Source organism: Aquila chrysaetos, chromosome 18 (genome assembly GCF_900496995.4).
Source record: "Aquila chrysaetos chrysaetos chromosome 18, bAquChr1.4, whole genome shotgun sequence".
Classification (NCBI taxonomy): Eukaryota; Metazoa; Chordata; class Aves; order Accipitriformes; family Accipitridae; genus Aquila; species Aquila chrysaetos.
This window is the reverse complement of record NC_044021.1, coordinates 20695780-20709841: the sequence shown is the minus strand read 5'-3', so window position 1 is coordinate 20709841 and position 14062 is coordinate 20695780. Positions and strand designations below refer to the sequence as shown.

General features: G+C 47.0%; 1 protein-coding gene across 2 annotated transcripts in view; it reads left to right on the top strand.

The window, feature by feature from the left end:
* The first annotated feature begins 240 nt into the window (after window positions 1–240).
* Window positions 241–14062, top strand: part of JARID2 (jumonji and AT-rich interaction domain containing 2) — a 224868-nt gene continuing 211046 nt past the window's right edge. Inside the window, exon 1 of one of the 2 annotated variants that reach the window (XM_030041831.2) lies at window positions 241–1231. In XM_030041831.2, the coding sequence (XP_029897691.1) occupies window positions 1187–1231 (45 nt within the window). In that variant the 5' untranslated portion in view covers window positions 241–1186. Of the gene's footprint in view, window positions 1232–2484; window positions 2586–14062 lie in introns of those variants that run through there. The other variant, XM_030041833.2, reaches the window with a different exon arrangement.

Genomic DNA, 14062 nt, shown 5'->3' with positions numbered 1-14062 from the left:
GCCAGCGCGGCGGGCCCCGGTGCATGCCCGAGCCGGGGGAGGCGCGGCGGGCGCAGGGACGGAGCGGAAGGAGAGCCCTTGGCAGCCGGGAGGAGAGAGGCTGCTGCGGGGCGGGGAGGGGAGGGGGGGGGGCAGGGCAGGGCAGGGCGACCGAGCGTGCTGCGTGGTGAGGGACCGTCGCCAAACTCCCCGCTCGGGTTGTGGCGCAGGGCTAGCGGCGACCTTGGCTGCCGGGTGGCCGCGCTTAAATGCCAAAAAAAAAGAGGTGGGAGGAGGGGTGTGGGGGGGAGAGAAGGGCAGCGTGTGACGCTTGACCCGCATGAAGTGTTTAGCGAGGCCTGTTGCATGCGTTGAACGCAGCGGGGGCCGGGCGTTGCGTCTCCCGTCCCGGTTGGGAGTTAAGGCCAGGCCCTTAAGCGGTGTATGTATGTGTGTGTGTGTGCGTGCGCGTGTGCCCGTGTGTATATATATATATACACACACGCGCGCACACACACACGCAGACATATATATTTAAAAAAAAAAAAAAAAAAAAAAAAAAAAGAGCCAGGTCCATTTAAAGTTGCTGCCGGAGAGCTGTTCTCATTGGTTAGGGGGGAGCTGGAGGAGCGGAGACACACACGGTGCGTGCAGCCCTCGCTGCCGCCGCCGCCGCCGCTGCTGCCGCCGGAGCCGCCGCCGCCGGAGCCGGAGCCGGAGCCGCCGCTGCTGGAGTTGTCTCTGCCGCTTATCCCTGCTGCAGCGGCACAAACGTGACTTCCAACGTTTTGATTATTTATCTTCTCCTTTCGGCCCCTTTCCTCCTCCAAGATGTAACTACAGCTCTGACACTAAGGACCTGCAGATCGCTTAGGTGGCTTGAGAAAGAGAAAAGGGGATATCAAGGGCGTCGTTTTTTGTGTTTAGGGGGAAATTTTCCATTATAATGTTTCACTAAAGTGATTTTTTTTGTTTGTTTCCTTCGCATTCGTCTTTTTTTTTTTTTTTTTTTTCGTCCCCCATTTCTCTCGGATTTATTGCTAGGAGAATCACATTGTGAGGAAAGAAAGTCGGATTACAAGATACCACTACAAACAACCCCCTCCCCCCAGGATTTTTTCGGTATTTTTTTTTTTTTTTTTAAATTGTCGCGGCTTTAATTCATGAAGCAATTGTCCCCTTTTGCAATCAGAATTTGGATACCAGAATGAGCAAAGAAAGACCCAAGAGGAATATAATTCAAAAGAAATACGTAAGTGGTCATAACGTATATCATTTGACTCCCAGTTTTAGGAAATGGCAGTGAATGTCAAGTTTATAGCTAATCCTGCAGCTATAAGGCTTTCGAAACAAACGCGATACCGAATTTTATTTTTCTGTGGCGTGGTGGGGGAGTTTCAGAGGCCCCTTTTGACGGGGAAACCTTCTATCCAGTTTGGTTATAAAACCAGATTCGTGTAGCGATTCCTCCAGCGAATAAATGTATTGACCTCAAATGACACAATCATAATCTAGTTTTAGATGAAAGGCGGGGAGCTCGGGGGGCTGCCGCGATAATGTCACGAAACTGCATTTTCAGGCGGTCGTGTTAATATTGCGCTTTTGCATGCGAAAGGAGGTGATTTTTTTCGTGCTCTGCCTGTGTGTGTGTGTATCCCCGTCTGGTGAAGCGGCGGCGGTGGCTGTTGAAAGCCCTTTAAGTTGAAACCGAGTGTGTCTGGTTATGGCGAGCTCGTTTCTCGCACTACCACATCCCATCTCCCCCGTCTGTGATCGGCTGCCGCTCTGCCTTGCGATGGGAACCCAAACGCAGTCGGGGATCGCGTTCCTTGGGATCGACTTTAATAATGGGCAAAATGGCTCGGTACAGTTTTAAAAGAATTCGTTACGATGGCTCGAAAATTTGGGCTAATCCAGTGCAGCCCGGGCTGTATTTCTGCCTCTCTTTATTCAACCGCTTAACCAATCCCTTGTAATTGTCTAATCCTTTAAACATATAAATGTGGACGGATAGTTGGATTTTTGTTCGTGCTCCAGTTACGTTTTGATTGGCATAGGGGAGTTTTTCTTTACGTTTGGAAAAACTGAGGGGATTAGCCAAATATGCAGTAGAGCGAATAATGATTTTTATCTGCACGTTTAAAAAAAAAAATTCTTCATTTTGGTGGGGGGTGGGGGGGGTCTATATAAATCCTCGCTTTCGGGTGTGTTTGATGCGAGGCTTTAAAAGTTGTAGTTTATATCGCGCCTGTCGTTCGTGCCGATTTTTTTCAGCGAGGGGTGTTTCTTGGCAGGGAGGGTGACCTTCGGGACACTTTCCCTCGCTATTATATAGATTTGGTAAAAACTGCAGTTGACTCCAGCTGACTGCCGCTATCGATTGCCCGCCCCGCTGAAACGCAGCCCGGGGCGGGGGGGGGGGGGGGGGGGGCTGCGCGCTATTTCGGAGCTGGGTTCCCCCCCCCCCCCCGAAATTTCCGAATTAAAATACATCCGCATTGCAGAGGAGCGGGGAGCCCGGGGCCGGCGAGTTTAAAGTATTGCATCGAAACGGGAACGGCGGGTGGAAAGTCTGGCGAAACACGCGAGGCGTCCACGTTTCCCAGGCAGGCAGACAAAAGCGGGGCGGGGGGGGGGGGGGGGGGGAAGAGGAAACGGCGGTGTTAATAATTAAGAAAGGGGGAAAGGGGGGGGGTGGGGGTCGCCCCAAACCGCTGCTCCCGCGGTCGCCCCGGGCCCGCGGGGGCGAACAATGCGGCGCCGCTCCCGCACCGCCGGGCAGGGGGTGAGCGCGGCTCCCGCCGGCCCCGGGGGAAGGTAGGAGGGACGGCGGCGGGGGGGGGGGGGAAACGGGGACGACGGCGGGGGGGGGGGGGGGGCGGACAACGTGCCCTGTGCTCCCCGGTTGCAACTTCGCGGCGGCGCCTTTTTTTTTTTTTTTTAATCATCTCCCCCTTCTATTCCCCCCCCTTTTTTTTTTTTTTTTAATTTTCGGCAGGGGGCGCGGGCGGCGGTGCCGGCGGGGCGCGCTGCGCTGGCGGCGGCGGCAGCAACAGGTTGCCGGGGCTGTGACGGGAGCCCGCGGGCCGCCGGCCACGCCGCCGCCCGGCCAGGTTCGCCCTGCTCCCGTGACGTCACAAAGGGAAGGGCCTGCGCGCCGTGGAATCTTCGTCGCTTCGCCCTTCCCCCCCCCCCCCCCCCCCCCTGGCGTGACGTCAGAGCCGAGGCGGGCCGGCGGGGACGGGGGTGGGGGGAGGCCCCGGGGCGGCGTTCGGCGGCGCTGCGGGGGAGGGGGCGGCCCGGCCCCGGGCCAGGTGAGCAGGTGCGGGGCCGCCCGGCCCGGCCCTGCCCGGTTTATGAGGGGGGGAGGTCGGTTCTAACCGCCGCCCCGCGCGGAGGGGAGGGCCGGTCACGTCGCCCCGCCGGGGGCGGGAGGCGTGGGGACGCGGCGTGGCGACACGCGTGGCACGTTTCCTCCTGCCCGTGACCTTCGGGCGCTGCGGCAGCCCGGCGGAGCACGCCGGGTCGCGGCCGCCGCCGCCTCCTCCTCCTCCTCCTCCTCCTCCTCCTCGTCCCCGCCGGTGCCAGCCGGGCCTTTTGTTGTCCGCCTGCGAGGCTGCAGGTGCGATCGCCCGCCCCCCGGGTCGGGCCCGGAACCGCCTGCCGGCCTCCGCGGGGGCCGCTCGTCCCGGGTCGGGGGCCGTTAAGCTCCCCCCGCGCCCCGTCCTGTCAGGCTCGGCCCCGCCGGTGACCCCCCCCCCCCCCCCCCGCGCCCCTGGAGCAGGCCTCCGGCCCGGGCACCGCCGCAGGTGACCCGGGAGAGGCGGCGCGGAGAGCTGGCAGCGGCTGAGTCAGGCCTCGCCTCACCGGCCGGCGGAGCCGGCCCGCCGGCCTCCCCTTGCCCCGCTGCCGGGCCGCAGCGGAACAATGGTCCGCCGAGCGTCGGGCCCCGCTGCCCGACCGCGGGGCCCTCGGTGCTCCCAGCCCCGAGGTGAGGGGCTGCGCCGGGGGGTGACGGCCCACCGTGAGGAGCGAGGGTCCAGCCGAGTGCCCCCAGCTGCGCGGGTGCCGAGGTGCTGCTTCGGTGGCCCCCGCTCCTCGTACGGCTGCGGGTTGTCGTATCGGGGGCGAAAGCTTGTTTAGGTTGCTGCTTTTCGGCGTTTGCGGAATGAATTCTGAAAACAAAAAGGTGGTGAGAACAATGGAGTAAAAGCCTGCGCGTTGCGGGCTGCCGTCACAGGTCTTGGCTCCCGGCTCCGTCAGTGGTTGCAATTAAAAGTTCTCTTAAACTTTGAGAGCGTTATCTTTTGCGACCGATAAGCCAGGAATGAGGAAATCTGTGTATGCGTCTTTTTTTCTGCGCTTTAAAAAAGCTATCACTTAATTTTTAAAAGAACTATGGCTGACTCATACAAATCTTTCTTCTCACTTTACCCTCCTCCTTCTCAAACATCTTTACATATCAAATATTGCCTTTTGGCTCAAGCCTCAGAAAACTGACAGCTTTGTAGAGCATCAGCCGAGAAGCCAGACTGCGTTCAGTATGCGCTCGGAATTAATAGTTCTTAAATGAAGAGCTTTGAAGTCTTAAGCATAATTTCACAGGTGCATTTTTCTGCCCGTTTTTGTGATGCCAAGTAGCAAATCTTCTGTTCTTGCTGGCTTAGGTCTCGGAGTATCAGACCTGGATTACTGTCTTAAAATACCTGCACAGTTCTGCCACGGTAGCAGATGGCAAAATATAATTAAGGAGTAATGTCACTACTGTCGCCTCGTGTGATTTGTTTCCTTGTCCTTGCAGAAGGAAAAGTGCTGTAGTCTGCCATGAGGTGACACGCTTCACCTATGGACGGCCTGGTAAGCCCCTCAGACAGAGGGCTGGCAAGGCCTGTCCAGGATTAACGTGCTGCAGACATCCGAGGAGAGCTCCTGCCGGTGCTGCAGCCTTTGAAACAAAACTCTCCGCTTGGGCGTGCTTGAAGCGGGCTCAGGGAGTTTTGGGGGTGAAGGTGACCGTGCAGCAGCACCACCTCCTGCAAGTAAGGGACGTTGGGGTGCAGGGGCCTGGCCCTGGGCACCCCAAGGCTTCAGCCCGACCCTCCTGCCCTGCTTTCTTTTCTGCAGGAGTTTCCTCGTTTCCCTCCCCCAGGCCCACAACTGACAGCGTGCTTTAAGTCTGACCACTTCCTACAAGAAATAATGTAAATACACCGGTGGCAGCAGAGGTAGTATTCAGTGTACATTGCATCTTATTTCAACTAACCTTCTGGAGTTTTCTTGTGCTCCGTCTTTTTCAGGCTTGCAGTAACAATTCCAGCAGCATAACATGCTCAACTCTTACCTTTTTTTTTTTTACCACACATATAACTTCAGCTAACGTTGTAAGGATGCTAGCTGCACTTGAGATCTGAGTTTGGGTTCCTCTTAACCTCCTCCTGGTCTCTTGAGATTACAACATTATGTTGTAAGTGGCTATAGGATAGCGTGTAAGTAGAAACTAGTAATTGAAATACTTTTTTTTTTTTTAAAGGAATATTTACTTTTTGCTATCAGCAAATGCTTTGCCGTGAGATACTAATGGACTCCTGCTCACTCTGATGGACTGTGAGCCAGCAGTCAGTGTAAGATGCTGTCCAGAGTGAATTATAATGAATCAAGGCCCTGTGAAGAGTTTCTAATGTTCATTAAGCACTTTCACCGTCTCTTATGAGGTCTGCTAAGCCAGTATTAAAAATATATTACCCCTTCCTTTTCTGTAGATGTAAAATAACAGCTAATGGTATGCATATGCTAAAGTGTGGTATAAACGTCAGCTGATGCTGTAAAGCAGTAGCATTCCCTCCATTTTATTGTTTGATGAAACAGAAAGAAGTCTAAATTACTTGCCTGAAGCTACATACTGTAACGGTGGCAGAGATGGAACTAATCTGTATTTCTGCAGCCTTGTCCAATATTCTATCCTGTAGCTTACAGGCTCTCGCTATGAGGCACGGCATCTGCTGTACAGGGACTACTTTACGCAGTTCAAACTTTCTTAAAGATTTCCTCCCTCCCCAGTTATGGTCTGGACTGTTAGATTAACGCTATATTTTTAACATCATAATAATATTTTAAGAGGCATTTTGGTATGGATACTTGATTTGTTTTGAGTGATGATCATACCCTGCAGCTGATAAGAGACCAGTTGATACTGTGATGACTCAGCTGTGGGAGTATTACATAAAGTAGGTCAATTTTTAAATCTCATGGTTTGAAGCTAAAGAGACTGTTCATACACATTACTGATATTTCCTGGTTTGAACATAACTGAAAGTTCTTGAGGAGGGAAATGTTTTTGGGGGTTGAATTAATTTTTTTTTTTTTTTTTTGCCATTTATATTGTATTGTGGCTGAATTCAATCAACTTGAACTTGGGAAGGGAGCTGCTTTCATTTCTAAAGTTTCCAGTTTGCAGCACTCAAGTGAAAGGGAGGCTTAAAGGTAATTTTAAAGTAGGGAAAGGAAAAGCAGAGGCACGTTTATTATTTTTTATTACAAGCACCCAGCCTTTGTGTGATTTAGCAGGTGCAGGATTTGCAGAGGAATACGTGCATTGCTGTGAAATCCGTATTTGCATTTAAAACATTGTTTTTTCCCCCTAGTCCTTTGCATGGCGTTCTTCCCAACTACAAATGTAAACCAAGTGTAAATGATGCATTGTTTGCCTTAGTGGGCAGACAGTCTGAAAACAATAGTGCTGATGGATTTGATTGCCTCTGTGTAAGATTAACGGGACATTAACTTTCAAGTCTAATAATGCAAATTTCAGTGTTGCCAAACCTGAACTTCCCTTAAATGTTTCCTGATGCTGATGGCCCTGCATGTCCCTATGCTATGGGCCAAAACTTCAGTTGACGGTTTTTATGATCTAGCTCTTACCTTCAATACAAGGCCCCTTAACCTGTTGTTACGACTTAGAGAAAAGGGTGAAACATACCTGGAGTTTAATGTCCAAGTGAGTGATGGGGTATGGTACGTGTATACTTTTTATACTTACTACCATTTTTTATTTAAAGCATTTTTAAGTGGTAGGAAGCCACCAGGAAACTTAAAAGCTGCAAATCGCTTGTAAAATTCAGGTCTAGTAAGTGAGGAGTACTTGGCGCTGAAATTCAGATACAGGAAATAATATGATGCTTGCCAAACTGTATTTGGTGTTCTCTTAGATCTTTGATGGGTTGGTTGTTTTGCTGGCTCATTACTACTGGGAATATTGGATGTGATCCTTTTTGGTTTTTAACGGGCAGGTTTTATTTGGGAACTCTCGGTTTTCATTTGTAGGGGTGGGTTTATTTCAGTCAGTCACAAAAACGTTTTCTCAATGAATCAGTAGGTAGAGGGTTTAAAACCATTTGCTGTTTCACTTGCTCAGGTTTCACACTTTCCCTTGTGTAATGACATCCTGTTCTGATGTTGTTCCTTCAGTAATCTGGCAAAGGCCTGGTATTTCCAGTGGTGGGCTGTGGGAAAGGAATAAACCCTTTAATTATAGCAGTGAGGGCTTGTTTGAAAATATGCTAGCTCTCTTCCCCTCCATGTGTGCTTTCTTTTTGTCCGTCGCTTCCTTAAGCAGATGACGGGTCTGAAGCCGTAAAATGCTGCTGTTCGACTTGCCCTGCAAGCGTGGCCACGATCGGTGGCTGAGAGCATTGCCATGCTGAACGCCACGTCTCGAGGCTCTCGGCTAGAGATCACGGCTCCCTGGTCTGCGAGCAGACGGACGGTGTGAGTGTACCCCATCTGCTCTCATGCAAAGTTTATCGGCTTAATTTATGCTGCTGCAGAAAGCTGTTCGGAGTGACCAGCTTGGCTGAGCGTGGAAGGAAGGAAAAAACACTCAGGTGGAAGTCGTTCCACCGGTTCACGTAGGGAAGAGTGGAATCTGAAACTGCTTCAGCGTTTCTGCAGCAAATGTCTCATCCCGGACTGATGCGTCATAAACCATATCCCGTATTTTTACCTGGGGGAACAAAACCTCCTGTAATCAGTCATAAAAATGGGATTGTGTGGTTAAAAAAAAAAAAGCATTGAAAACAAAATGAGAAACCTGTACTAAGGTCTCTGTACGCTTTCTGCATCTAGGTCAGACCTGTGGAGCAAGAGTAGTTTCTGGTCAAGTTTGGTTTAGTGCCTGTAGGATTGCTACAGTTGCAGTCAGACATTTTGACACTGCTAAAATCGGTTTAGCGAAAATGTGATGATGCCCCCAGAAGAGTTTGTAATTGCATCACTTGAGGGGCATGACTTAATCCTTTCTAAATTTCTCTCTTCTGTAATGTGTAATCTGCTTGGTCTATCCTGCTTGGGTTCTTGAGGTCTTTTCTGCCAGGTCCTTCCCTTGATTTGCTCTGCAAAAAAGCAGCTTTGGATCTGTGGCTGTTACTATATTTCTTTTATTTCCTAAAGGCTAGAAGAAATGCAAATAATAAGAATCAAGTTGAGAAACTGTGGCCTGCTGCTGTGCTCCAGGAGGGCTTGTGGTATTTGCGTCCCTGCGCTGTGCTTTCAGTTCTTTGAGCTTGCCTTGCTGGTCTGACATCTTTTGGATGACGTGATGGTTGCAGGAGATTAGCACGTTTTGGCACACGAATACTACAATGACTGGCTAACGATATTTATAAAGTTCAAAAATAAACCATGGGAGCTCATTCTGACATAATCTACTAATCTTAGTTTTGCACTTTGATACTGTGTTGTCTGAGCCAAGTTAGGATAACTATATATTACGAGCAATTCATTTTTAGCTTCGCTTGCAGATTAGTTTTGAAGCAATGCATGCTTTTAAATTAGGAACGATGGGAGTGAATTTGGAAAAATTATTGGCCCTTTCAAGTGTATGCATATGGAAATCAGCTCTGTGCGTATTTTTAAAACAGATTTATGTGAGTGGGAGTAGAGATATGTGCTCCCCAATATTTCTGGACAATGTTGTGTACTGGCATTTTGACTTGATGGTTTTTGTCCACTGCCCACAAGAACAGGACTGTCTTCTCTGCTCTTTCCCACATTTGTATGTTAGGGGAAGGACTTTCTTTCCTCTTTGAGGATTGTGCTTTATTTTCTCCTGTGTGAAAAATCTGCTACTGCTTTGGGTAAACTTCAGCCTCGTGCTAGGCATCCTGCTAGTCATGCTGCGTTTTAGGGAGTCCAGCCAAGAGAGTAAACTTTTGAGGCTCCTCAGTGACAGGAATTCAGGTTCCCCCAGGCCCTGACAACTCCATTTAAGCAGCTAATAACCACTTTCTAGCTACGTTTGGGAATGGCCTGCATTTTTAAGAAATACAAAGAGGAACTTGCAGATGTAAAGCATGTGAGTCAAGTGAATTGCAATGTACAAATATTTTTTGAGGTTGCTACCAATAAAGTGGACAGAAACCATGAGTCTTGGACAAGAGTTTGACCAGTGTCTCACTCTGAGATGCTTATCGTTATTTTTTTTAGCTGTTATATTTAGCATATCATTTTCTATGCTGTTCTAAAACTGGGAATCTTTATGCCCCAAAAGTACAGTCTAGAAATTGCACTTAGAGTTTTAAGTTGCTGCAGGCTACCACCATATGTTTATAGTTTTTTTCTTTTTATAAGGTACCTGTTAGGCAGACTAAGGGTGATTTAGGGAAGGGATATGTTTCCTTCTTTCTCGCCTTTTTTATTTCATGGATATTACTTTCAGCGAGTTTGTCCCACAGAGTTCTTTTTGGTACATCAAAGTTGTAAGCCAAATCTCTCAGCTGCAGTGTGCATGCTAAAAACCCTGTAATACAAATTTCCAACCCTGCACGTATGCCAGATCAATTAACTTCTTAACTCACACTGAAAAAAAAATAGAACTGCTTCTGTTTTGGTTTCAGCCCTGCAAAACTTGGTCCAGTCTTTTGAGTTTACGAAACTCAAAGCCAAGCGAAAAGGTTTTCTGTTATTGTTTGTAACGTTGACTGATAACTAAGCTGGTGTTGTACGCAGTTCCTTTTTGGGTGATGTTCCAAATGACCAGCCTTAATGTGGGTGTTTTTCACAGAAGGATGACATAGATGGACGCCTGAGATATGGTTTTCTGATTGATAGTCACTTTTTTCTACCCTCTCAAAGCGTAGTGATAATGATGAAAATTCTCATGGCCTCTTGCCATCGTGCAGACTGGCTTTCTGAGACCAGGGAATCTCCCTTTCAGTTTTGGATATAAAGCCAGAAGTTAATGTGTTGGAATAGTATTTCCTCTAATAATTTATTAAAAGCTGTACTACACCTGAGTAAGTTTGTAAGAAAAAGGTAGTCTTTCTGCTACTGAGGCCTTTATCTTAAGTTTGAAAAGCTTTTACCAATGTTAATTTTTTTTGTTCTAGTTATTCAACATATAATGGGGACACAGTAATATCACTTTGTAAGACAAGAGGCTTTGTGTTATTTAAAAGCTGGAGTTACAGCATGTTACAGTAACTGTAACTTGTGAATTATTTATAACTTGGAAGAAATAATGGTTGTCCTAATGGCAAATAATTCTGAGGTTGGCTTTTTCTTTTTTTTAAGTCTGTCTGTGATGCCTTGAACCAATAAAAACTACAAAAATAAGAAGTAGCCATCGAGAGAAGCTGTCCTGTCCTGTTCTGCTGTCCCCTTCTTCCTATTTGTGGTGGAAATGTCCTGTGTGTAGCTTTTGTGTTTTGCCTTCGGTAACAACGTTGTGAATGTGGAGACCAGTAAGCTGCCTAATGCCATGTTTTTATCATCACTATAAGCCTGCACTGCACTGAAAGAAGTGTTAGCCGCCTTCTGGCTGCCTGTTCCCCCCTCTCTTCTGCAGTCCAACATGTATATCAGGTGATAACTCCCACCACAGATTGGGGACTTTCCAGGTTAAAACTGAACTGACAAAATATAGTTGGTTTTTAATATGGATTCATTTAGTATTGCAGTTTGTGATGCAGTTGTAAAAATATTTGGTCTGGGGAAAGTGTTGCAGGGACACAAAATGAAGTGGAAAGGGAGGGGTAGGATTGCTTCTGTTAGCAATAGTGTGAGCTTAAATGGGCTGTGAAATTATGACTAAATAGGAGTCAAGATATATGTTTTATTTCCTAGCAAACAAAACTAGCTGTCCTTGTCTGTTCTAAGGATTGTTCGGGCATGGATTTTGCTATACTGTCCTACTGCTGGAAGCGTGGTGAATATTAAATAAGATTGAAACGAAGTTAGGCCACGCAGGTGAAAATGAAGCTGAAGGTGTTGGTGCCTGTGGTCATGGTAGTGCCATAATCATTTCCAAAGTGCGAAAATATGTTAGTAGAGGATTTAAAATGTACTACTGTTGTTACGTGTTATGCTTGCTTAGATAGGATGTGAACAATTTTAAACAAGAGAAGAAAAAAGGGGAAGAAAATAAAATTAAGATAGCTGTGCTACTGGAAGCTGAATTCCACCGCTAAATGTGGTAGAAGTACTCTTTTTAATTCAACAGCCACATGCACCCACCTCACAATACAAGAGCTCCAGCATGGAAGTAAAACCAGTGAACTGTTCTACTTTCTACAACAAGGACCTGCTTACAGAAGGGAGTTCCTCCAGAAATTTCCCATGGCTTTATTTCTTTTATTTTATACTACTGAAGAATAAGTTCAGTTAGCTTCTTTTAAAACCACTCATGTCTATTGAATGTGCAAGCAAACTGAAGTGCTGATGTATTTTTGCCCCAGGTTCCCAAGTAGTGTGAGAAGGCCAAACCATGTCAAATCAAGAAGCTACAAAAAACAAGGTTTCTTTTAATTGTAGGAACATCAGGATGTGGCGTCACATGCCTTTTTCTCACCATTGAAGCCAGCAGTGGTGACCCTACTGATCTTTTCTTCATGGTATAGTGCTTTGGCCATATCAATACAACTAAAGAGCTGCATACGAAATAGGGTCACTGAAACTACCAGGCTTAAAAAGTCGTTATGTGAATGCTCTCTTCTTTTTTCCCCTCCATCTCCTCATCTTTAAATGGTCTGGTTTCAGTGCAAGCCTGCAAAGACTTTTTAGAGGCACAGTTAAGGGAACAGTGGGGCACAAGGACCTCTTTGGCTTTGCTGTGGATTAAAAAGACATGTGGAACTGCACCCTCAGTTTCGATCCAGCAAGGCACTGTAGCATATGCCTGTCTCAAATGTATGAATACTCTTACTGACGTCAATTGAAGTACTTGGAGCTTGTGAGTTAAGCACATGCCGAAGTGCTTTTCAGGCCTTGAGATTTTGCCATTCCTGTGTAAGAGTGTGTGCAAGTATTTGCAGGCAGGAATGTTAGTTTTCTGAGAGGGTGATAGCCATTTAATGGTTTTAATGGCTTTACTAGATGTAGTCCTGCCTGGTTTTTTTCTGAACTGTTTCTTTTTCTTTTTGCTTTTCCAGCATCTTCTCTTAATATTTTATTTAAATGTAATAACTTCTTTTTCTTTCATTACTCTTGTCTTCATTATAGTGTGCATGAGTGCATAGTACTGGCATTTTTTACAGTTCACTTCCCCCCGCCCTCTTGTCTTCCAGTCCCATGCTTTTCTCTTTCTCTCATTTCTGTGTATTTCTCTGATTGGGCTCCTCTATCCACGTTGTCCCTGTCTGAGGAAATTAGCTCTTACGAAGCTTCTGCCATCTCTTTGCAAGGAAGCAAAATGAACTATTGTCGCAGTATTATTTTCTTTCCCTGAAGGCCAAAGGGGGAGATGAGGAAAGGTTCCTGCAGTTCATTTTGGGGGCAGCTCCATAGGAAATACTTTGGAAGGGGGGGCGATCGCACTGTTGCTACTTGTCTCTCAAGCCTGTGTGCAGATTTTGAGTGTTGGTTCTAGAAAATACTGGCTGTGTACTTACATTATGCAAGGCTCAGCAAACTGTTAATGTGCAAATACTGTGGAAGAAAAGTAGAACGTAGCCCTGCTCATCCCTTTTTACAGTCCTTTTATCAACTTTTGGGAAATCGAATCCTGCTGATGTGAGCATTCAGGAAAAGCTAATTTCATAATTCACATACATTAAAGGCCTTTATTTATAAGACATTAATATTCATGCTCTTTCAGTCAAGAGCAGCATTATGTGACACGACTGACCAGTCATAAAAACCAGTGCATAGCTTCTGTTACTGAAAGGATCTCTGCAATCTTCATTTGAGTATGACCTTCTAAAATAACTAAAGGTGGTCACATTTCTTCCAGGCTGGGTGGCAGACCAGGTATAATGATTTCTGGGCCCTGCTGCTTTGGAGAGCAGGAATACAATTTTCAGCATAAATATGTTAAGAAAAGTATGGTCTCTTAAAGTCTTCTGGTTAATATAATTTCTTATATCATACTTAGTATTTCATTATAATACTACTTCAGATGGCTCCTGTTAATGCTGGTGGGATATCATGCAGAAGAAGGAAATGTGTTTATGATGTAGGTAATCATGTTTTTCCCCCTCACAAACATCTTTTCTTACATTCTTGTTGATTCCTCTTCCTTTTGTGGTATCATTTTATGCCCGTTACTCTTGCAGTCAAGGATGCAGTGAAATTAATTCCCTGTGGGCATTTTGGAAATTACTCGTTCACTAATTTGGATGGAGGAGAGTGAAGGGATAAACTATTATTTCCTTTTTTCTGCTAACTTTTGTCAGATCCTGCCAGGGGTGAGTCTGTGATTTTTTTCCCCTTACAGACAGCCCTTCTCTTAATGCATTATAACCCCTGGACTAGTCATGCCTGATGAGTGATCAGGCCATTCCTGCTAAGCTCTGCCTCCTGGCCCAAGTTGGGACCAGGAGCAGTGTTCCTGCATGCATGCCTGTCCGTACCGTGTCCTGCTTTCCCCTCTGGAATAGCGTTGAGTTGACTACAGGGGTTCCCTGGCAAAGTGGTCAGAAGCTTTTTGGAGTATTTTTTCTGGATATGTCTTTGCTTCTTTCTTTTCTTTCTATCCTTTTCGTGTCCCTGTTCACCTTGCATAACCACGAGTAGGTACGTGGTACCGGCTGAGGGACTGCCTGGTTATCAGCTCTGCAGAATCCATTTCCTTCACATGAGCTCTTTTTCAGAG